The sequence below is a fragment of the Chiloscyllium punctatum genome, chromosome 10 (assembly GCF_047496795.1).
Source record: "Chiloscyllium punctatum isolate Juve2018m chromosome 10, sChiPun1.3, whole genome shotgun sequence".
Taxonomy (NCBI): domain Eukaryota; kingdom Metazoa; phylum Chordata; class Chondrichthyes; order Orectolobiformes; family Hemiscylliidae; genus Chiloscyllium; species Chiloscyllium punctatum.
In genome coordinates this window covers 113,500,239-113,522,681 of record NC_092748.1, presented here as the reverse complement: position 1 = coordinate 113,522,681, position 22,443 = coordinate 113,500,239, and the positions used below count along the sequence as shown (strand labels likewise).

The window sequence follows — 22,443 nt, the reverse complement described above, 5'->3', positions numbered from 1 at the left end:
GGGGCAGCGGCGTGAGAGAAGTCGCAAGAAATGTAGGGGATCTCGGACACTGAGACTCCTCTCATTCAAACCCAAAAAAAGGGAGATTTTTAAGAACCAAAAGGGACAAGCTGTCAGAAGTGAAAATAAGGAGGGTGGATGAGACAGATATTCAGAGAACGAGAGATAGAGACAGGGAACTAAACACTGTAGAGGGAGAAAGAAGACACACTAGCAGAGAAACACACAGATAGGGACACAGGAACAGATACAGACTGAGTGAGAGGGACACAGAGACACACACACACACACACACAGACACACACTCCGAAGAGAGGGAGAGTGAGGGACACACACACACACAAACAGACACAGATACCACACACATACACCGAAAGTGAGGGAGATATAGAGAGAGACAGACAGACAGACACACGTATATATATACACACTCCAAAAGTCGGAGAGACAGAGTGAAAGACTCCGAAAGGGAGGGCGAGACAGACAGAGACACACAGACACACTCCTAAAGTGAGGGAGAGGCGGACAGAGAGAGAGAGAGAGACGCAGACAGAGACACACACACACAAAGGCAGAGACAATCAGAGGCAGAGAGACACGGGAGAGAAAGTGATCAGCTGTAAAGGAGACAGAGAAACAGGGACAGATTGCGACAGAGAGGGAGAGAAAGTAGCACCCAGAGAGGGGGACTGTGCACACACAGGGAGAGGCTGGCAGTATAACAGAGACTGGAAGACACAGGGTGTCATCCGATGAGAAACCACCTGTAGAACAAACTGAGCCCAATTGGCGACTGACCCCGTGAGGTTTCTCAGCAGCTCAGAGAGGGAGAGAGAGTGCCAGTGGGTGGGAGACAGAGAGTGGGCCAGTCCCTGCTGACAGGCAGACAGGGAGAGAGAGAGAGAGAGAGCAATCCAGGTGGCAGTTGTATAGGCAGGGTCACAGGTTGTTAAAGAGAGAGAGAGATAGCGGCTCCAGAATCTGCCCTCCTGCCTGCCTTCACAACATGGAAAAGTCGAAAAACTTCCGGATCGACGCCCTGCTGGCTGAAGAGCCTCCCCGGGCGGTGCCGAGCTCCTCTCCCCCGGTACTGAGCCCCAGTTCGGTGCCTGAGAGTTCCGCGGGGAGCCCCGGCTCCTGTGTCCGCACCGAGACGCCTTCTCCCCGGGGGAAAGGGGCCAGTTTACCGCTGGCCAGCAGCAGCAGTATCATTCCCAAACCGGGCTTGCTGAACCTGCAGCCTCCGGGGCTGGGCTCCCTGTCCCACGCTGCTATGTACGGTCACCCGGTGTACACTTACCCGGGACTGGGAGCGCAGCACCCGGCGCTGACTTACGGCGCCTTCCCGCAGTTCCCGCACCCGCATCCCGAGCAACTGAAAGCGGCTGCGGCGGCTGGATCGTTCCAGTTAGATCACTGGCTCCGGGCTCAAGCTGCAGGAATGATTATACCGAGACTACCCGATTACAGCAGTGAGTACCAAATCAGATCAACCCGCTGTCAGACCTGTCTCAACCTTAACCCAGCAGCAGCTCTTGGAACAACTTCACAAATCCCCATCAAAGTTTATTCTCAGTCGCAGCGCGTCTGGTAAAGTTTAGGCGGACTGTCTCGGGTTGAACCGAGCGGCTGAGGGCCCGATTTTAACTCGCTGCAGATTTAAAATCAGGCCGATTACAGACCAGTAAAACCGGCGATGATTCAAAGCAAGAATTTGTAACTTGAGATGCTTAGAAATGGTAATGCACGCGAGCAAAGTCAAATAACTTTCGGAAAGAATTGTTAACGACTCGATTAAGCGAATTTGCACGGTTATAGGCAGGAATTTACTGCATTGCAAGAAGGTAGCAGCGGGCGGATGGGCCGAAGATGCCTGTGGATATCAGGTTAGGGGATAAATTAGCTTGTTGCAAAATCATCAACAAATTTTCTCTTCCATTCGCCTGTTGGCAGTTTGTTTTAATTGCCTTCAGTTTTGCAGTTGCAGGTGGTGAATTATCCGGACAGCATTTTGTAGTTAGCAGCCTGTTTCTCACACACGCAGAGAGACAGCAAGTTAGACAAGTGGTTATGAAGGTATAGATTGTTCAGATCCATCCGTTCAGAGGGTTTCTGTTTAGGTATTTACCAGGGTGTTGCCAGGGTTGGAGGGTTTGACCTACTTGAGACTGAAAAGGCTGGGGCTAGTTTCCTTGGAGTGTCCGAGGCTGAGGGGTGACAGTATAGAGCTTTATAAAATCACGAGAGGTGTGGACTGGGGAAGGAGACATGGTCTTTTCCCTTGGGTAGGGGAGTCCAAAATAGAGGTCTAAGGTGAGAAGTGAAAGATTTAAAAGGGACGGAAGGGACGGTGGTACGTGTATGGAATGAGCTGCCAGGGGAAGTGGTGGAGGCTGGTACAATTGCAACATTTAAAGGGCATTTGGGTGGGTATATGAATAGGAAGGGTTTGGACGGCTATGGGCCAAGTGCTGGCAAATAGGATTAGATTAATTTAGGGTATCTGGTCGGCATAAACGAGTTGGACAAATAGTCTGTTTCTGTGCTGTACATCGCTATGATTCTATAACTCGTCCGTCGAATTTCCCCATGAAACACGTATGGAAAACTGAGAGAACAAGCGATTTTCATTCGGTCAGAGAAACTGTGAAATATTACTTCCGTGTGTCAAAATTCTTAGGGGCTAGGCTGGGTAGATACAGAAAGGTCATTTCCCATTGTTGGAGAGTCTAGTACAGTACAAACTTGATGGGCAGAATGGCCTCTTTCTGTATTGTATGTTTCTATGATTCTAGGACCAGAGGGCATAATCTCAGAATAAGGGGTTTACCACAGAGATGGGGAGGAATTAGTTCTCTCAGAAGGTACCTGTGGAACTCTGTACCACATAGGGGCGTGGAGGTTGGGTTATTAGGGATATTCAAGGTTGAGATAGACAGACTTTTATGTTTTTAAAAACTGAAAGAACTGTAGATGCTGTAAATCAGAAACAAAAACAGAAATTGCTGGAAAAGCTCAGCAGGTCTGGTAGCATCTGTGGAGAGAAATCAGAGTTAACGGTTAGGATCCACTCTGATTTCTCTCCACAGATGCTGCCAGACCTGCTGAGCTTTTCCAGTAATTTCTGTTTTTGTTTCTTTATATTTTCGATTGGCTTTATTATTGTCACGGCTTTGTTACAACAGCGAAAAGTTTTGTTTTGCGTCCAATATAGGCAGACAGATGATACCATACAGAACAGGGCGAGAAACGCAGCGTTAGAGCTGCAGAGAAGGTGGATACATTCAAAATTTGAGAAGTTTTAATCGGGAAATCAAGGGTTATTTGGGAAAAGGCAGGAAAGTAAAATTGAGGATAATCAGAATTATCATGATCCCATCGAGCAGTCTCGATGGGCTGAATGGCCTCCTCCTCCTCCTCCTATCCCTTCTGGGGTTTTGTACATGTCGGTGTGTTCAATCCAGACCTTTCCCACAACGTGAGATTGCCTGTGGGTTCTGCGGCTGCATCTGTTGTGTGTTTGAGCGGGGCCAGTTGGGAGAGAATTCCCTGTTGGAATGTTTCAGGCTGAGGGGAAAGCGCCAGCTCGGATCTCTCTCTCTCTTTCTCTCAGGCAGCGCCGACATTGAAGTGAGATTAAACCTCTTAATCTTCTCGGGTCCAAAGTAATCGGACAGGGGATCGATTTGTTCGGAATTTCACGCACTCCGAAAATTCCGTCCTTTCAAATTTACTCGGGGGGAGGGGGAAGTTGGAAAGTGAGAAGCAGTCAGCACCGCTTTCTCTCTGTGATTAATCCGTGCGTGTACACACAGGCAGAGAGCGCGCCGAGATTCTTTAATAACATGCAAATGAAATAGTTTTCGTACCAACTCAAATAAAACAGGAATGGAAATCCCAGGGGGAAAAGGGATCCAGCACAAGAGAGAAAACCGACTGGAGTTTGTTGATTTTTTTTGAAAGATATTAACTTTAACTCAATTCCCACAATCGCAGCTCAATATTGTGGGATGACGGATTCTGAAACGAACACAGGGCATGCTGGAGAAATTCAGCAGGTCTGTGAGAGACCACGCTCTGAAAAGCAGTAATCTCAGACTTGAAACGTTAACCTCTGTCTCTCTCTCTCTCCACACACCTGCTGAGTTTCTCCAGCAATTTCAGTTCTTGTTGTATTCCGGATTCTTGAGGGATAGGCTGGGGGAGGGGATGGGAAACGGAATGGACGACTGTTCCTATTAGCAGGAGTCCTTTTGGCCCATTGTTATCTGTGATAGCTCTTTCACAATGGGGTTTTTAAAGTTTTTTTTTTAATTCATGGGTTGCTCGCCATTCCTATTTACCCCTGGGGGCAGATAAGAGTCATCCTACCTTCCCTAAAGGACATTACTGAGCCAAATGAGCTTTGGCGACAATGGTCACGATTAGACTTTTGATCCTAGGTTTTTATTAAAAAAAAAGAAAAAGAAATTAAATTCAGGTTCCACCATCTGCCGTCGCAGGATTCGGAGCTAGGTCTCCAGACCATTACCTGGGTCTCTAGATTAACAAACTATCAGGTATTTTTGAGTGTAGTCATAGTTGTAAGTGTGTGTGTCAGTTTTACGCAGACTGTATTAACACCTTCAGAAATTATCCCTGCCCTTGCATGATACTTCCCATGACTGGGGCAGTGGCTGCTGTGTGTATATATGTGTGTGTCTGTGTGTGTGTGTATGAGAGAGAGGTGTGTGAGAAAGATGTGTGTGTGAGTGCGAGTGTGGGTGTGTGTGAGAGATGTGTGTGAGGTGTGAGAGAGAGATGTGTGTGAGAGGTGTGTGTGGGATGTGTGTGTGTGAGATGTGTGTGTGAAGTGTGTGTGAGGTGTGCATTGTGTGTGAGATGTGTGTGAGAAATGTGTGTGTGTGTGAGAGAGGTGTGTGTGTGAGAAATGTGTGTGTATATGTATGTGTGTGTGAGAGAGAGATGTGTGTGAGAGAAATCTGTGTGTGTATATGTATGTGTGTGTGAGAGAGAGGTGTGTGTGAGAAATGTGTGTGTATGTATGTGTGTGAGAGAGAGGTGTGTGTGTGAGAAATGTGTGTGAGAGAGAGGTGTGTGTGAGAGAGAGGTGTGTGTGTGAGAAATGTGTGTGTATGTATGTGTGTGTGTGAGAGAGAGGTGTGTGTGTGAGAATTGTGTGTGTGTATGTATGTGTGTGTGTGTGAGAGAGATGTGTGTGAGAGAGATGTGTGTGTGAGAAATGTGTGTATATGTATGTGTGTGTGTGAGAGAGAGGTGTGTGTGTGAGAATTGTGTGTGTGTATGTATGTGTGTGTGTGAGAGAGAGATGTGTGTGAGAGAGATGTGTGTGAGAAATGTGTGTATATGTATGTGTGTGTGTGTGAGAGAGAAGTGTGTGTGTGAGAAATGTGTGTGTGTGTGAGAGAGAGAGGTGTGTGTGTGTGTGTGTGTGTGTGTGTGAAGAGGCCAGTCTTGTCAAAGGAAATTGTCTTTGTCAGTGTAATTGCTTGTTGGAAGAAATTAGTTCAAACTGCAACTGAAAACAGGTTGTTTCACGGCCCATTAGCTGAAATGAAGAGATCAGTGTGTGTATGTGTAGATAATGCGACTGGTTACACCTCACACCAAGACAAGGAGATACAGAGCGAGAGAGAGAGAGAGTGAGATGGCACACTCACCAATCCCACACCCGGAGGAGACACAAGGAACAAAACCAGAAACTGCTGGAGAAACTCAGCAGGTCTGGCAGCCTCTGTGGAAATAAAGCAGGGACATAGATTGAAGGGGGAAAAGTGACAGAGAGGCCGCGAGGGAAAGATTGGGAAAAGAGTAAGAAAGTAGAATAGAGACGCTTAAAACAAATGGAAAGATGCTGCGGAAGATAGTTTGGGGTGCGTGTGTGTGTTTGTAATGTGGGCTGTGGGAAGAATGGAAGGGAATAATAAAGAGGAAGAGAAGGAAGGAGAGAACAAGCGGTTAGATATTGAAAGAAGAGGTAAAATTAATGCCTAAATGAGGGAAACGGGCAAAAAGACAGAGAGATTGAAAGAGAGAGCTAGAATGAAATAAAACGAAGAATTGCGGATGCCGGAGAACTGAAACAGAAACAGAAATTGCTGGAAAAGCTCAGTAGGTCTGGTAGCATCTGTGGACAGAGAACCAGAGTTAATATTTCAAATGCAATGAGTTGTAAAAGGTGCGAAACAGATGAGAGATTTAAAAATAAACTTAGCTACGCAGGGCTGAAATAAATCTACCTTCCAGAATTACTCAGTATTTATTCCTGTTTAGATAATTTCAGGTTTTAAGACCGTCCTCCCCCAATCCCATTCCATTTCCAACCTTCCCACATTCATTCGCCCTCATGTGATTGTGGTGAAACAGAAAGCGAGACAAACTAAGCGCCGGTATCGTTCAGGGATGTGGAACAGTTTTGAGCGTATGGTGTTTTGCCTGTGAGCGCCTGTGTTTACTGTGTGGAGGAGGAAGAGGCAGCTGCTGTCTGATTTCAGGGTAAACAATCGAATCTGTTTCACTGGGCAATTGGCAGAAACAAAACAAAGACCTGGAAGAAATCTTCAATTGAAAAGGCCCTCGAGAAAACCATCGTGGGTTTTGGAAAGTTTTTTTAAAAATTCCCACATGGGTCCGATGGGCCGAATGGCAAATACAACGCTTGCTGAATTTATATGTCCCCCAGGACTCAATACCAATTCCACACAGAGGCCCACTTGGGTTTAAAAGAAAGTTGATCTGGTTTCTCTAGATCCCTACCTAAATCTGGAATGTATAAAGTTAAAAATCACGCAATTTTGTACAATCCAGTCCAACACTGGCATCTCCAAATCATATTCTGGAATGAGAGTTTTGGAAATTGGGGATTAACTGAGAGGTGCCAAATGGAGTTTAATGTGGAAAAGTGTGAGGTAACAGTGGTTAGCACTGCTGCCTCACAGCGCCAGAGACCCAGGTTCAATTCCCGCCTCAGGCGACTGTCTGTGTGGAGATTGCACATTCTCCCCGTGTCTGCGTGGGTTTCCTCCGGGTGCTCCGGTTTCCTCCCACAGGTCAGGTGAATTGGCTATGCTAAATTCCCCGTAGTGTTAGATGAAGGAGTAAATGTAGGGGAATGGGTCTGGTTGGGTTGCGCTTCGGCGGGTCGGTGTGGACTTGTTGGGCCGAAGGGCCTGCTTCCAGTAAGTAAGTAATCCAATCTAATCCAATTCACTTTGGAAGGAGCAACAGTAATAAGGAGTACTGGGCTAATGCTAAGATTCTTGGTAGTGTAGATGAGCAGAGAGATCTTGGTGTCCATGTACATAGATCCCTGAAAGTTGCCACCCAGGTTGATGGGGTTGTTAAGAAGGCACACTGTGTGTTAGCTTTCTTTGGTAGAGGGATTGAGTTTTGGAGCCACTAGGTCAAGCTGCAGCTGTACAGAACCCTGGTGTAGCAGCACTTGGAGTATTGCGTACAGTTCTGGACACTGCATTATAGGAAGGATGTAGAAGCTTTCGAAAGGGTTCAGAGGAGATTTTCTAGGATGCTGCCTGGTATGGAGGGAAGGTCTTACAAGGAAAGGCTGAGGGACTTGAGGCTGTTTTCATTAGAGAGAAGAAGGTTGAGAGGTGACTTAACTGAGACATACAAGATAATCAGAGGGTTAGAGAGGGTGGAGAGTGAGAGCCTTTTTCCTCAGATGGTGATGGCAAGCAAAAGGGGACATAGCCTCAATTTGTAGATTTAGGACAGATGTCAGAGGTAGTGTCTTTACTCAGAGAGTAGTAGGAATGCCCTGACTGCAACAGTAGCAGACTCACCATCTTCAAGGGCATTTAAATGGTCATTGGATAAACACATGGATGAAAATAGAATAGTGTAGGTTGGATGGGCTTCAGATTGGTTCCACAGGTCGGTGCACCATCAAGGGCTGAAGGGCCTGTGCTGTGCTGTAATTTTCTATGTTCTATGTGGGTCAGCCGGCATCCATGGAGAGAGAGAGAGAGAGCAAGTTCATGTTTCAAATGTAGACTCGAAACGTTAGCTTGCTCTCTCTCTCCATGGATGCTGCCTGACCCATTGTGACCTCCGGCATTTTTTGTTTTCAGAGCTAATTCTTAACTTAGGTCAGCACCTCTTGTGATCTTTCCCAAAGCCTGTGTGTTGTCACTCTGTCTTGGCCAATTGATGCACAGCCCATTGTGAACAGGATGATAAAAGTTACAGCCAATCTCAAATGTTGAATTAATAACATCTCGTGAAGAGAATTCCAAGCTTCTTCCAGCCTCCTTCGGTCAGTAAGGAGGGCAGGGCTGCTGCAGGTTTCAATCTGCACTTCCAATGGCCCTACATCTCAAAGATGCCAGGTTTCCAAGTCAACGGGGCAGAGGCTCTCAACAGAAATCTATTTTGGTGAGGGACACACCTTAATCTCTTATTTTGGGAGGAATCTTGTTCTATCTTCTGGTTCCCAGAGGTAAATAGAATCAAAAAATAATATAAACACAGGTGTGGGCAGTCTGGTGCAGAGTCCTTCAACAAAACACCAGGATGGGAGGATCTGATCAACCTGGATAGCCTGCTTAGCAACGTAAAGTGATTCAGGACAGGGAGTTATTTTTGGCATAAGGGTTTCCTAAAGATGAAGGAAGAACTGGACTTTATAGTTCTTTTATTTAATTCATTCAGTTTATATTTATTGCCCATCCCAACTGCCCGAATTAAGAGTCAACCATATTGCTATGGTTCTGGAGTCATACGTAGGCCAGATCAGGTAAGGATGGCAGTTTCCTTCCCTAAAGGATGCTAATGAACCAGACAATCGAAAAGATCATTAGACTCTACATTCCAATTTTTTTTTTTAATGGAATTGAGTTCAAGTTCCACCATCTGTAACCAACGTTTGAACCCAGGTCCCCAGAACATTACCTGGGTCTCTGGCTGAATAGTCCAGTAGAACCTCTTGGCCATTATTCCTATCATTTTGTAGGCTGATCCTTGTTTGCAACCCTATTTTTCCTTGAAAATTCCCTTGGACAAAGAATTTGAGAAGAAGTGTTGGAGGATGTAAGCCTGCTTTTCTTTCGAAGATAATCTGAAGTGTAATTGTGGCTGAGTCTGAGAAAAAAAGATAAACCTCTTTAATCCTGCAGCTCTGTTTCTGTTACCATTAACGGGGTGCCTCATGCTAAAGGTAGGTTAGCTCAGTTTGCTGAGACAGTTGAAGCACAGAAGAACAGGGAGAATGCAAATGAGATTGACACAGGTGTGTGTGTGTGTGTGTGTGTGTGTGTTTGTGTGTTCAGAGTGGCAGTTCCACACTAAAATCATCCCCTCTCCTTCCCCACTGCCTCACAATTTAATCCCCATGTTCCCCCAAACATGACTATTGTAGTGTTAGAGAAACAGTTTTCATTCTAATTGAGAACATTAAGCTTGTCAGAAGCTAATTTCTGTATGGAATGGTATCACTTACTTTTTAATAACTGACAGTCAGGATTAACATTTGGTCTCCACAATGAAAGTGAAGCCTGCAAGAACATGTGGGATTCCTTCACACTGCAGAAATCTGAAACAGGCACAGAGACTGCTGGGAAAACTCAACAGGTCTGGCAGCTCCTGTGGAGAGAGAAGCAGAGTTAATCCAGTCTTCAGAACAGGTCACAACTTTCACAGATAGGAACAAGGATCTTCAGTGAGAATGGGGCTGCTGGTAGTAATCCTTCCACTGCCGAACAAGTGACAGTCGAGCTAAACAGTCGATATGCCATTGTACAGAATTGGAAAAGGCTGCAGTTTCTGTCACAGAGTACAATAGATGCATTAGAGACGGTGGTTTAACCTGAGGGTCACCACACCTCATGTGAGATTAAGAATGATAGTTTTTTACAGTAACATATGCCAGTACAGGTAATTGAACCCACAGCATTGGGTATTACTAATCAATTGAGCTAACCTATTTTTAGCATGAGGCACCCCTGTTACTGATTACAAAAACAGAGCTATTGGATTAAAGAGGTTTATGATTTTTTTTCTCACCACACCCAGGTATTGATTGCCCCAGTTACTAACCCACTTGCCACTCCAGAGCCAACAGATGTTCAAAGAGTCTAAAGACCGTTAGGACTGAGAGGGTTAATTGTTACTTGCTGGTCTGTGTCTAAGTTAAAATTGGTTGTGTTGTGAGGATTTTAACCAGGCCTATTGTTTGACTGAAAATTACTTTAAAAAAACAAAGTTAAAAATCACACAACACCAGGTTATAGTCCAACAGGTTTAATTGGAAGCACACTAGCTTTCGGAGCGACGCTCCTTCATCAGGTGATTCAGATGAAGGAGCGTCACTCCGAAAGCTAGTGTGCTTCCAATTAAACCTGTTGGACTATAACCTGGTGTTGTGTGATTTTTAACTTTGTACACCCCAGTCCAACACCGGCATCTCCAAATCATATTTTAAAAAACAGGTTTAGATATCCACTCAAGTTTTTTTAAAAATGGTTATAATACCCAAAAAAACTGATGCTAAACTAGGTTTAGTATTTACTCAGTATAGCATTTTTTAAAAAAATGATATGTTTACTGTTTTGTTCAGATTTTAGATTGATGTAGCTTTATTCCATATTCCTGAATATTACTCCTGTCCTGCTGCTAAATCCAAATGGGCAAATTGCTTTTAATTTGAGATTTGCCTTTGATCAAGATGTAGGAGCTGAGGTAGGCCATTCAGCCCAACAATTCTGGCATCGGGTTTAAGATAGCTGCATTCAGCAGGGTAAATACAGGGATCCAGTAACTGCAGCATTAACCATTTCCAATGGCAATAATGCTATGACCTCTTTGAGTGAGATGACCAATCTGTGGTCAGTATAAGTTTCCACTGAGCAGATACTGGACAGTGGCTGTCCAAAACCAAAGGGCACTATTGGATGGATAAACCTATATTGGATGGATAAAACCTGTCAGTCTGGGCTGCATTTGATTCTACTGTGGCACTTGGTGACCTATTAGAATATCAGAATAGGTGTAGACCATTCTGCCCTTCTTGTCTGCTCTATCATTCAATAAAATCCTGGTAAATCTCTTACCTCAACTTCACTTCCTTGCTCAATCCCTATATCCTTTATTACCTTGGATACTTTAATTTGTGTTCTTAATAATTGTCCCCCTTTTTTTGTGATGAAAGCTGTTTTAAGATAGCACTCCAGTGGGGAACTTCACAATCTGCATCTAGGCTACCAGTCAACATATTAAAGGGCTATGATGAAATATTAATCTATCATTTTTCTCTGTCCATCAAGGTCTGTTTATTTCTGTTTAAACAGATGGTGTTGAAACTGTGATGCAATCCTTGGCAAAGTTTCCGAATCATATCTAAAACTCTGTCAGGCACCCTATACATAGCTGGCAGCAAGGCCAGTCAGTTTAACGTGATTATTTCCTCTGATGGGCAGCAAGGAACATTAGACGGTATATTTTCCTTTATGTGATGTATCTGCATGACGGAACCATTTGAGCATGTGCAGGATAAACTTCAATGTGAATTGTGTGTATGTCTCTATGTGAGTTTGTATGTTTTTGTATGTCTCTGTGTGTGTGTGTGTGCCTGAATGTGTGTATGTGTGTGGGTATGTGTCTGAATATGGTGTATGTCTGCATGTATGTGTCTATGTGTGTGAATGATTGGTTTTGGGCATGTATCGGTGTGCATGTGTGTGTATGGAGAAAGTGAGGGCTGCAGATGCTGGAGGTCAGAGTTGAAAAGTGTGGTGCTGGAAAAGCACAGCTAGTCAGGCAGCATCTGAGGCACAGGAGAATCGACGTTTTGAGCATGAGCCCTTCATCAGGAATGAGCAGAATTCCTGATGAAAAGAGCTCATGCTTGAAACGTCAACCCTCCTCCTCGGATGCCGCCTGACTGCTGCGTTTTTCCAGCACTATACTTCTTGTCGCATCTGTATGTGTATGTCTGTGTGTAAGTGTATATGTTCAACTGTGTGTGTATGTATGTTTCTGTGCAAATGTATTTGTCAATTTCATTAAATACATGAAAAAGACCATTAGTAAATGACTATTTGGTTCATCAAACTTGCCCCACACTCATGAATCCTGGAGCATCCTAACAGTACATTTCATTCATTAATAATGGGATACAGAGGTGATGTCACTGGACTAGTAACACAAAAGCCTAGGTTAATGTTCTAAGAACATCACTTCAAAACCCAACTCTGTGGCTGATAGACTTTAAATTCAATTAGTAAATGTGGAATTGAAAGCTAGTATCGGCGATCGTGACTATGACAGATATTGATTGTTGTCAAAACCCAACTGGTTCACTATTCCTTCCGGGAAGGAAATCTGCCATCCTTACTTGGTCTGGACTACATGTGACTTCAGGCCCACAACATGTGGGTGATTCTTAACCACCCTCTGCAAGCCACTCTGTTGAAGGACAATTTGGGATGGGCAGTAAAAGCTGATCTTGTAAGACCATAAGTAGAAAATGAAAAATTTTATCTCTTTCATGGAAATCTTGTTCCATTTGGGCACTTGACTGCCACTGATTGGCATTCCCTGTTATTCAGAACCCCAGGGGCAGGGGGCAGGAGCAGAGGAACTACCATCACCCTCCTGCTGGTTTGACAAACATTGGGTTCTACCCAACTTGTCTGTGCATCTGAAGCCAATTCTAGGCCAGACTGGGTAAAGGTGCAGATGGTAGAACCACTTCCCAGAAGGATAGCGGTGAAATTGTTGCATTCTTACAATCCATTAGATTAATTGTCATCATAATGGAGAGTAGTTTTATTTCTAGATTTGTTTTTAATTAAGTAATTGTGAAGAAGGTGTTTGGTATGCTTTCCTTTATTGGTCAGAGTATTGAGTACAGGTGTTGGGAGGTCATGTTGCGGCTGTACAAGACATTGATTAGGCCACTGTTGGAATATTGTGTGGAATTCTGGTCTCCTTCCTATCGGATAGATGTTGTGAAACTTGAAAGGGTTCAGAAAAGATTTACAAGGATTTTGCCAGGGTTGGAGGATTTGAGTTAAAGGGAGAGGCTGAACAGGCTGGGGCTGTTTTCCCTGGAGCGTCGGAGACTGAGGGGTAACCTAATAGAGGTTTACAAAATTATGAGGGGCATGGATAGGATAAATAGACAAAGTCTTTTCCATGGAGTGGGGGAGTCCAGAACTAGAGGGCATAGGTTTAGGGTGAGAGGGGAAAGATATAAAAGAGACCTAAGGGGCAACATTTTCACACAGAGGGTAGTACGTGTATGGAATGAGCTGCCAGAGGATGCGGTGGAGGCTGGTACAACTGCAACATTTAAGAGGCATTTGGATGGGTATATAAATAGGAAGGGTTTGGAGGGATATGGGCTGGGTGCTGGCAGGTGGGACTAAATTGGGTTGGCATATCTGGTCGGCATGGAGGGGGTTGGACTGAAGGGTCTGTTTCCATGCTGTACATCTCTATGACTCTATAACTTGATTTAAATTTCCCAGCTGCCATGCTGGGGACTCTTGTCTTCGGACTGTGATGCGTTATTAGATTATGAGTTCAGTCAATCATCATGTGATGCTGAATTTGATACATCTTGTCATTTGCAGACTGTCATCAGGAGAATAACTGTCTGCAGAGCTGTCAGATTATTGTAAAAACATAATTTTCATGAATGCCCATCAAGGATGGGAAGGCCTTTCTGGCCTACATTTGACTCCTGTCACACACGTTGTGGTTGATTTCCAATATCCTCCAAAATGCCGTGACAAGCTGCAGAGTTATTAAAAATCGATAATTTTGGCAAACCAAGCAAAACGTCCACTGCCACCACCTTCTCACGGCAAATATGGAGGGACAGTCAATGTCTTTGGAACTCTCTTCCTCAAAAGGCGGTGGAACAGAGTCGTTATTATTTTAAAGGCGAGGTAAAAGGATTCTGGATAGGTAAGGTGTGAGAGATTACAGTGGGTAGGCAGGACTGTGGAGTAATCAGATCAGCAATGATCTGACTCAGTGGTGGTGTAGACCCAAGGGGCCGAGCTTATGCTCAAAATGTCGACTTGTCTGCACCTTGGATACTGCCTGACTGGCTGTGCACTCCCAGCACCACACTCTTCAACAAGGGGCCATGCAGCCTGCTCCTAATTCTGTCTCCACATGTACATATGGGGCTGTGCCAGCATTACTCATATTCTAAGAATTAATGTAACAAAACTTGACTGTTGTGTATAAAGGGAGGGAGAGAGAGACAGACAGACAGACTGGATAAAATTCCATAGAATTTCAAGTCTTTTTGTTCCATTCATTCTCAGGACGTGGGCATTACTGGTAAGCCTGCCCTGAGAAGATAGTACTGTATCTCCTAAAGCCTTGAGTAATTCAATACAACTGAATGGCTTGCTAGATCATTTTTTGTGGGTGCACATTAGGCAACCACATTGCTCTGGGATTGGAGTGACATGTAGGCCAGACAGAGTGAGGATTGCATTTATGTCGCATTAGTGAAACAGTTCAGTTTTGTTGTGGCAATCTAACAACTTTATAGTTACGTCTGTTGGCCCCAACATGTTTTTTAAAAGGACTAAGTTCAAATACTTAAACTAGTGGGAATTAGGACCCATATTCTCCTGGATTATGAGTCCATGGTTTTGGATTATGAACTCTGTTACATAGCCACTGCACTAAATATCCATTGAATATCCTCAGACTGGGTAGATTTTTCAATTAGTGCAGCTAACACACACTTGCATTGTATTTCCTTGAGCCTTATTTTTAGACAGCTGCTATTATCCAGTCAATTTTGACTCTTGTACAAAGATAGAACAGGAGCATATTGTGTGTAAGTGACACGGACAATTGTAAGTGTACAAGCAGATGTTCTTACTCTGAACACTGCCACTCATTGACACAGAAGTGAACATTGGAATAAAATCAACTCGTTGCAGATCTGAAATAATAACAGAAAGTGCCGGCGAAACTTAGCAGGTCTGGCAGCATCTGTAGAGAAGAGTCATACTAGACTTGAAATGCTAACACTGATTCTCTGTCCACAGGTGCTGCAACCTGTTCTGAATGTTTCCAGAACTTTCTGCTGTTTTCAAGTTACTACAGCAAAGTCTATATTCACAGAGTTATCCCTTCCCCAAAAGGTCAACAACAATTAATTCAAGTCACCATAATCTAACCAGACCATAGGGCTGCTCTCTCATTAGAGAGAGAGAAGATTGGTGGTGGTTTAACCTGAGGGTCACCATGGCTCAGAAGAGGTTGAAAAAGAGAGTCCTTCGTGGTAACGTCAGCCAGTGTGGGGGTTGAAGCACATTAGCAAACTGCAGAAACAACAAAACAAATTAATGCATCAAATTAAAATTTCTAGCAACTATTCCATGTCTTTAAAAAGACTCTAAGCCTAGGACTTTGTGATGATCGGTGTTGTTGCATCGCAATGGGTCGCTTCTGAGCTGGAAAGTCTTGGGTTCCACTTGAAGACAAAAGTCAAGGTGTACACTCCAGTGCATTGCTGAGGGAACATTGCTGTGTTGGAGTGCTGTCTTTTGGAGCAGATATTAAAACAAACCCTGCTACAATAACACCAGAATGGCAACTTGTCACAGAAGCAGTCAGGCTTACCTGTGCACTATAGTTAACAATCACACAATACTGGGTTATAGTCCAACAGGTTTATTTGGAAGGGGCGGCACTCCAAAAGCTAGTGCTTCCAAATAAAACTGTTGGACTATAACCTAGTGTTGTGTGAGTTTTAACTTTGTCCACCCCAGTCCAACACTGGCTCCTCCACATCATGCCTGCACACTATAGGCACTGTGGTTTCCAGGAACAGGTATCAGGTTGAGGCCATTCAGCCCCCTTGGGCCAGTTCTATTATCCATAGAGATGACAGGTGATGTGCATTTTAGCTGCATCTACCCACTTTGTTCCTGTAACCCTTAATGCTATGACCTAATAACTTTCAACTGACCCCTCCGGCTGATCAGTTTTTGTATGAAAGAATTCCAGATTTCTCTACCTTTTTTTTGTGAAGTGTTTCCCAACATCATCCTTAACTGGCTTAACTAAAACATTAAGGTAAAAAATCCCCTTTTTCTGGACTTGTAGAATATCAGATGGTTTTCTAGAGTGTTAAAATAAGTCTTAAAATCATCTTGCATTGTTTCTAAGTCGCTTGGCTGTCAAGAAGGCTAACCTATGGAATGGGACACACAGTAATAAACACAACATAAAGAAATCAAAGCTGGCTTTATGAGCTAGTTAGGCGTTTGACACACAGGGCGAAAGGGCACACCACTTTAGGTCATTCATTCAAGTGGACTAGCAGGAAATTAGGGTAATAAGAGGAGCATAGCTCACTCTTAACACAACAATTCATGACATAGAGTGAACAGAGAAACACTTATACACAAAGTGAGGGATTTGTCAGATATGCACTCCTGTGGATATCATTGCTGATACTGTTTAGCTGGCCAGTCTTCATTTTCTCTCGCTCTGTCCAACACTGGGAGCTAGTCAGAACAAGATTTATGACCAAAAGAGAGACAGATTCCAAATCTATTCCAACAAAGGGTGGGGGAGGGGGATGAACTCCTTCTGTAGTTCAAGCAGGAGCAGGATTCCCTGAATCTCTCTAGCCTCACCAATCAGAAAGAGTGTTAAGAAATTGCTTAACTAGAGGAATTTCTACTCCACTCAGTGTGAACATATTCAAATAATCTACTTTAGAGGTCAGTAATGTTTGACTAGTTCATATTGACGGACATAATCCATGTTGAAAAGAAAATCATAGCATGTTGGGTGTTGTAAAGCCACTCCGTGTGAACTGATTGTGTTCTCACACTTAGCGTAAGCAATTTATTCACCCTCTCATGTCAAGAACTTCCACTAAGAGCAGTGTCCTCTCTTGTCGGCATGTTTGGTGTTGTTCTATGCAAAGAGGCTTATAACAGTCATGGCATTCTTTGCAATGGAGCAGGGGGTGGGGGTAAGGACAGAGAGAGAGAGAGAGAGAGAGAGAGAGAGAGAGAGAGAGAGAAACCTTTTATTTAAAGCAGCTTTGGATATCCCAAAGCACTTTAAAGACAATGAAGTACTTTCGAAGTGTAGTCACTTAGAAATACAGCAATCTCCTCCAAACAGAGAGGTGATATTGATTAGATCATCTGCCTGTGGTGTTGATTGAGGAGTAAATATTGATCAGAACACCAGTGAATGTCCAAATAATGCCATGGGTCTTTCATATCCCACCTGAGAGGTGAGTATCATGTTTTATCCAAAAGACAGCCTTCAAAGTTTGTGAGAAGGCAGCCTCTCTAAACTGTATAGTGTTCCCCCAATTGATTATGTACTTACATTTTTGAAGTGGGGTTTGAAAATAAAGCTTCTGGTTCTGAACTGACAGTGTAACCATTTGAGGTACCCAAGAATGTGAGGTAAGCTCACTGATTTTCACAAAATTCTCACAGAGTGTGACAGGCTATAAATAGAGTGGTTATCCACAGGGTGAATATAAGTAGGATGTTTCCCCTAGCTGGTGACTATAGAACCAGGGGTCATAATCTCAGGATAAGAGGCAGAACATTTGAGACTGAGACAAGGAGTAATTTCTTCCTCAGAGGATGGTGCATCTTTGGAAGATGATGAAGGTATAGTCATTGAGCAGATTTAAGACAGAAATCATTTGGTTTCTAGAGACTAATGACACTGAGAGGTATGGAGGTCATACAAAAAAAAGGCATTGAGGAAAAAATCAGCCATAATCAAGGCAGGTGGGCCAGGCTTGATGGACTGAATGGCTGACTCCTCTTCCTATTTTCACATCAGGGAGCTCTTCCTGATAACCTGCTTGTCCCTTTGCATTACTTTGAGGTAAAGTAGATAAAATGGATGTCCCTCAATCAAAGGTAGGATTTGGAAGAATGTCTTGTTTGCCCAAGTCAGTGGTTTGTTGAAAAGATGTAATATTGATTCTCAGTTGCAAAAAGGTCAACTAATTTTATAGCTGGACAACCATGACTAGACATGTTTTACTATTTCCTCATTGCCCATGCCCCTGTCTTAAAACAACCAACCCCAATAAGCTTGGAATCACCTATTGTGTGCAGTTCTGGAATCCACATTACAGGAGGGATGTGATAGTGCTGGAAAAAGTGAAGGTGGGGATTTATCAGGATGTTGCCTGAGCTGGAGAGTTATAAAGAGAGATTGGGCAGACAGGGGTTGTTTTCAACGCAAAAGTGACTCCAGCAGATGCTGGAGATTAGAGTCAAGACAGTGGTGCTGGAAAAGAACAGCAGGTCAGGCAGCATTCGAGGAGCAGGAGAATTGATGTTTTGGGCAAAAGCCCTTCATCAGGAATTGCAGGGTAAATGAAAGTTTCTTTGGAATGAGTGCGTTAAGTCAGGGAAAAGCTATATCCTCAGCCCAACACATAGCTTCCAGGGATCATGTTTTCCCACTTGTTCTTTTTCAAGTTGGGGACATGGGTATGACCATATTGAATGTCATGGCACGCTCGAAGGGCTGAATGGCCTACTCTTGCTCCTTTTTCCATGTTTCTAACTTGTTTGAAGTTGTAAATCTGACTGTAGGATGCAAAGAGGCATTACTTTTGCTGGATATCACAGGAATCAGTCTTGATGATGAGTAGATGCCTAATTCTGGATCCTCAGGTCAGCCACAGCTTTGAGATATAACTATGTTAGAACACTACTGATAAGCCTGCTCATTTTCTTCCATAAGAGGATAGATATATAAAAATAGAAGCAAGAGTAGGCCATTCAGTCCTTCCAGCCCAGTAGGGTGGCATGGTGGTTCAGTGGTTGGCATTGCTGCCTCACAGCACTTGGTACCCAGGTTTGATTCCAGCCTTGGGTGTCTGTCTGTGTGGAGCTTGCATATTCTCCCTGTGTCTGTGTGGGTTTCCTCCCACAGTCCAAAGGATATACAGGTCAGGTGAATTGGCCATGCTAAATTGCCCATAGCGTTCAGTGCATCAGTCAGAGGGGAAATGGGTCTGGGTGAGTTACTCTTCGGAGGGTCAGTGTTGACTTGTTTGGCCGAAGGGCCTGTTTCCACACTGTAGGTAATCTAATCTTTAAATATTCAATATTTAATTGAATATTCAATATGATCATCCAACTCATGTGGGCGGCACGGTAGCTAGCACTGCTGCCTCACAGCACCAGAGACCCGGGTTCAATTCCCACCTCAGGCGACTGTGTGGAGTTTGCACATTCTCCCTGTGTCTGCGTGGGTTTCCTCCGCGTGCTCCAGTTTCCTCCCAAAGTCCAAAAATGCACAGATTAGGTGAATTGGCCATGCTAAATTGCCCCTAGTGTTAGGTGAAGGGGTAAATGTAGGAGAATGGGTCTGGGTGGGTTGCGCTTCGATGGACTTGTTGGGCCGAAGGGCCTGTTTCCACACTGTAAGTAATCCAATCAGTACTCTGTCCTGCTTTTCCTCCAAATCATCTGATTCCTTTTTCCCCAAGTGCTACATCCAACTCCTTTATATGGATGAGCTGCAGAGCTGGGCAGAAAGGTGGCAAATGGAGTTCAATGTGGGTAAGTGTGAGGTGATTCACTTTGGTATGAGAAACAAAAAGATGGGGTACTGGGCTAATGGTCGGATACTTGGTAATGTGGATGAGCAGAGGGATCTTGGTGTCCATGTACACAGATCTCTGAAAGTTGCCACCCAGGTAAATAGTGCGGTGAAGAAGGCATATGGTGTACTGGCTTTTATTGGTAGAGGAATTGAGTTCCGGAGTCCTGAGGTCATGTTGCAGTTGTATAAGACTCTGATGCGGCCGCATCTGGAGTATTGTGTGCAGTTTTGGTCGCCATACTATAGGAAGGATGTGGAGGCACTGGAACGGGTGCAGAGGAGGTTTACCGTGATGCTGCCTGGTTTGGTAGGAAGATCGTATGAGGAAAGGCTGAGGCACTTGGGGCTGTTTTCATTGGAGAAAAGAAGGTTTAGGGGTGTCTTGATAGAGGTGTACAAAATGATTAGGGGTTTTGATAGGGTTGACCATGAGAACCTTTTTCCACGTATGGAGTCAGCTATTACGAGGGGGCATAGCTTTAAATTAAGGGGTGGTAGGTATAGGACAGATATTAGGGGTAGATTCTTTACTCAGCGAGTCGTGAGTTCATGGAATGCCCTGCCAGTAGCAGTGGTGGACTCTCCCTCTTTATGGGCATTTAAACGGGCATTGGATAGGCATATGGAGGATAGTGAGCTAGTGTAGGTTAGGTGGGCTTGGATTGGCGCAACATCGAGGGCCAAAGGGCCTGTACTGTGCTGTATTGTTCTATGTTCTATGTTCTATGTTCCTTCTTAAAATTGGATAATGTTTTAGCCTTGACTGCTTTCTGTAGTGGCAAGAAAGACTCAAAACTCAGTGGGTGTTGTCCTCATCTCAATCCGAAATGGTTTAGTCCCCTAATCTTAGACTGTGACCTTGGTACTGGAATCTTCCTCCATTGGGAACATCCCTCCTGCATTTACCTTGTCTAGTCCTGTTAGAATTTTATGGGTTTCGATGAGATCCCAATCTCCCCTCATACATCAGTGCCCCCATCCCAGAGATCAGTCTGACAAACCTTTGCTTCACTCTCTGTTTGGCCAGAACACCCTTCCTCTGGTCAGGAGACCAAAACTACACATAATATTCCAGATGTGGTCAAACCAAAGGCCTATACAATGGCAAATGTTTTAAACTCCTAAAGATTCTACTTATAGCCCTACACATTAAATATATGGATCTTAGTGATACAGATGAATTGCACACAATTTGGTTAATAGTCCAGGAGCAGGGGTTGGGGCATTTTCTAACAATTTTATTGGTCAGTGCATTGAGTATGGAGGTCATGTTGCAGCTGTACATGACATTAGTTAGGCCACGTTTGGAATGCCGCATGCAATTCTGGTCTCCCTGCTACAGGAAAGGATATTGTGAAACTTTAAAGAGTTTCGGAGGGTTTGAGTTATAGGATGAGACTGAATTGGCTGGGGCTATTTTCCCTGGAGCGTCAGAGGCTTGGGGGCTGACCTTACCGAGGATTACAAATCATGAGGGGCATGGATTGGGTGTATAGACAAGGTTTTTTCCCTGGATCAGGGAGTCCAAAACTAGAGGGCATAGGTTTAAGGTGGGAGTAGAAAGATTTAAAAGGGACCTAAGGGGCAACGTTTTCACCCAGAGGGTGGTGGGTATATGGAATGAGCTGCCAGAGGAAGTGGTTGAGGCTGGTACAATTGCAACATTTAAGAGGCATCTTGATGGGTATATGAGTCATAGAGTCACAGAGGTGTGCAGCATGGAAACAGACCCTTTGGTCCAACTCGTTCATGCCGACCAAATATCCCCATTTGCCAGCACCCAGCCCATCTATCTCTAAACCCTTCCTAGTCATATACCCATCCAGATGCTTTTTAAATGTTGCAGCTGTACCAGCCTCCACCACTTCCTCTGGCAGCTCACTCCACACATGTACCACTCTCTGTGTGAAAAAGTTGCCCCTTACATCTCTTTTATATCGTTCCCCTCTCACCCTAAACCTATGCCCCCTAGTTCTGGACTGCCCCACGCCAAGGAAAAGACTTTGCCTTTTTACCCTATCCATGCCCCTCATGATTTTGTAAACCTCTATAAGGTCACCCCTCAGCCTCCGATGCTCCAGAGAAAACAGCCCCAGCCTATTCAGCCTCTTCCTGTAGCTCAAATCCTCAAATTCTGGCAACATCCTTGTAAATCCTTTCCGAACCCTTTCAAGTTTAACACCATCCTTCCAATAGGAAGGAGACCTGAATTGCACACAATATTCCAAAAGTGGCCTAACCAATGTCCTGTACAGCCGCAACATTATCTCTTAATGCCTGTACTCAATACCCTGACCAATAAAGGAAAGCATACCAAATGCCTTCTTCATTATCCTAACTACCTGTGACTACTTTCAAGGAGCTATGAACCTGCACTCCAAGGTCTCTTCGTTCAGCAATGCTCCCTGGGCTCTTACCGTGAGTCGGAAAGGTTTGGAGGAATATTGTCCAAAGGCTGGCAAATGGGACTAGATTTATTTAGGGCATCTGGTCAGCATGGACGGGTTGGACCGAAGGGCCTGTTTCCATGCTGTACATCTCTATGACTCTATGACTCTATGACTGAAGGGTCTGGTTCTGTACTGTACATCTCTGTGACTCTACAACTTGCTTTGTTATGATTGTGTAGTCCCATACAATCTTAGCAATGTGGGTCCCATTCTGGACACAATTAAGTGGATGCTGGAGTCATTATGTTGATGTTGGGTACCACCAATAATGATATTTATAAGGGTCAGTTATTGCACAATGAAGCTCTTTTGCTCTCGGAACAAAAGCCTAATGAAAGCTTTTAAATTTGTGAAGAAATATTGAGAA

The 22,443-nt window shown here is 44.2% G+C and overlaps 1 protein-coding gene across 1 annotated transcript in view; it reads left to right on the top strand.

Moving 5' to 3' along the window:
* Positions 1–391: 391 nt before the first annotated feature.
* The window catches only part of LOC140482449 (motor neuron and pancreas homeobox protein 1-like), a 55,070-nt gene continuing 33,018 nt past the window's right edge, over positions 392–22,443 (top strand). The window contains exon 1 of the mRNA XM_072579952.1: positions 392–1,472. Within this exon, the coding sequence (XP_072436053.1) occupies positions 1,007–1,472 (466 nt within the window). The 5' untranslated portion in view covers positions 392–1,006. The remainder of the gene's footprint in view (positions 1,473–22,443) is intronic.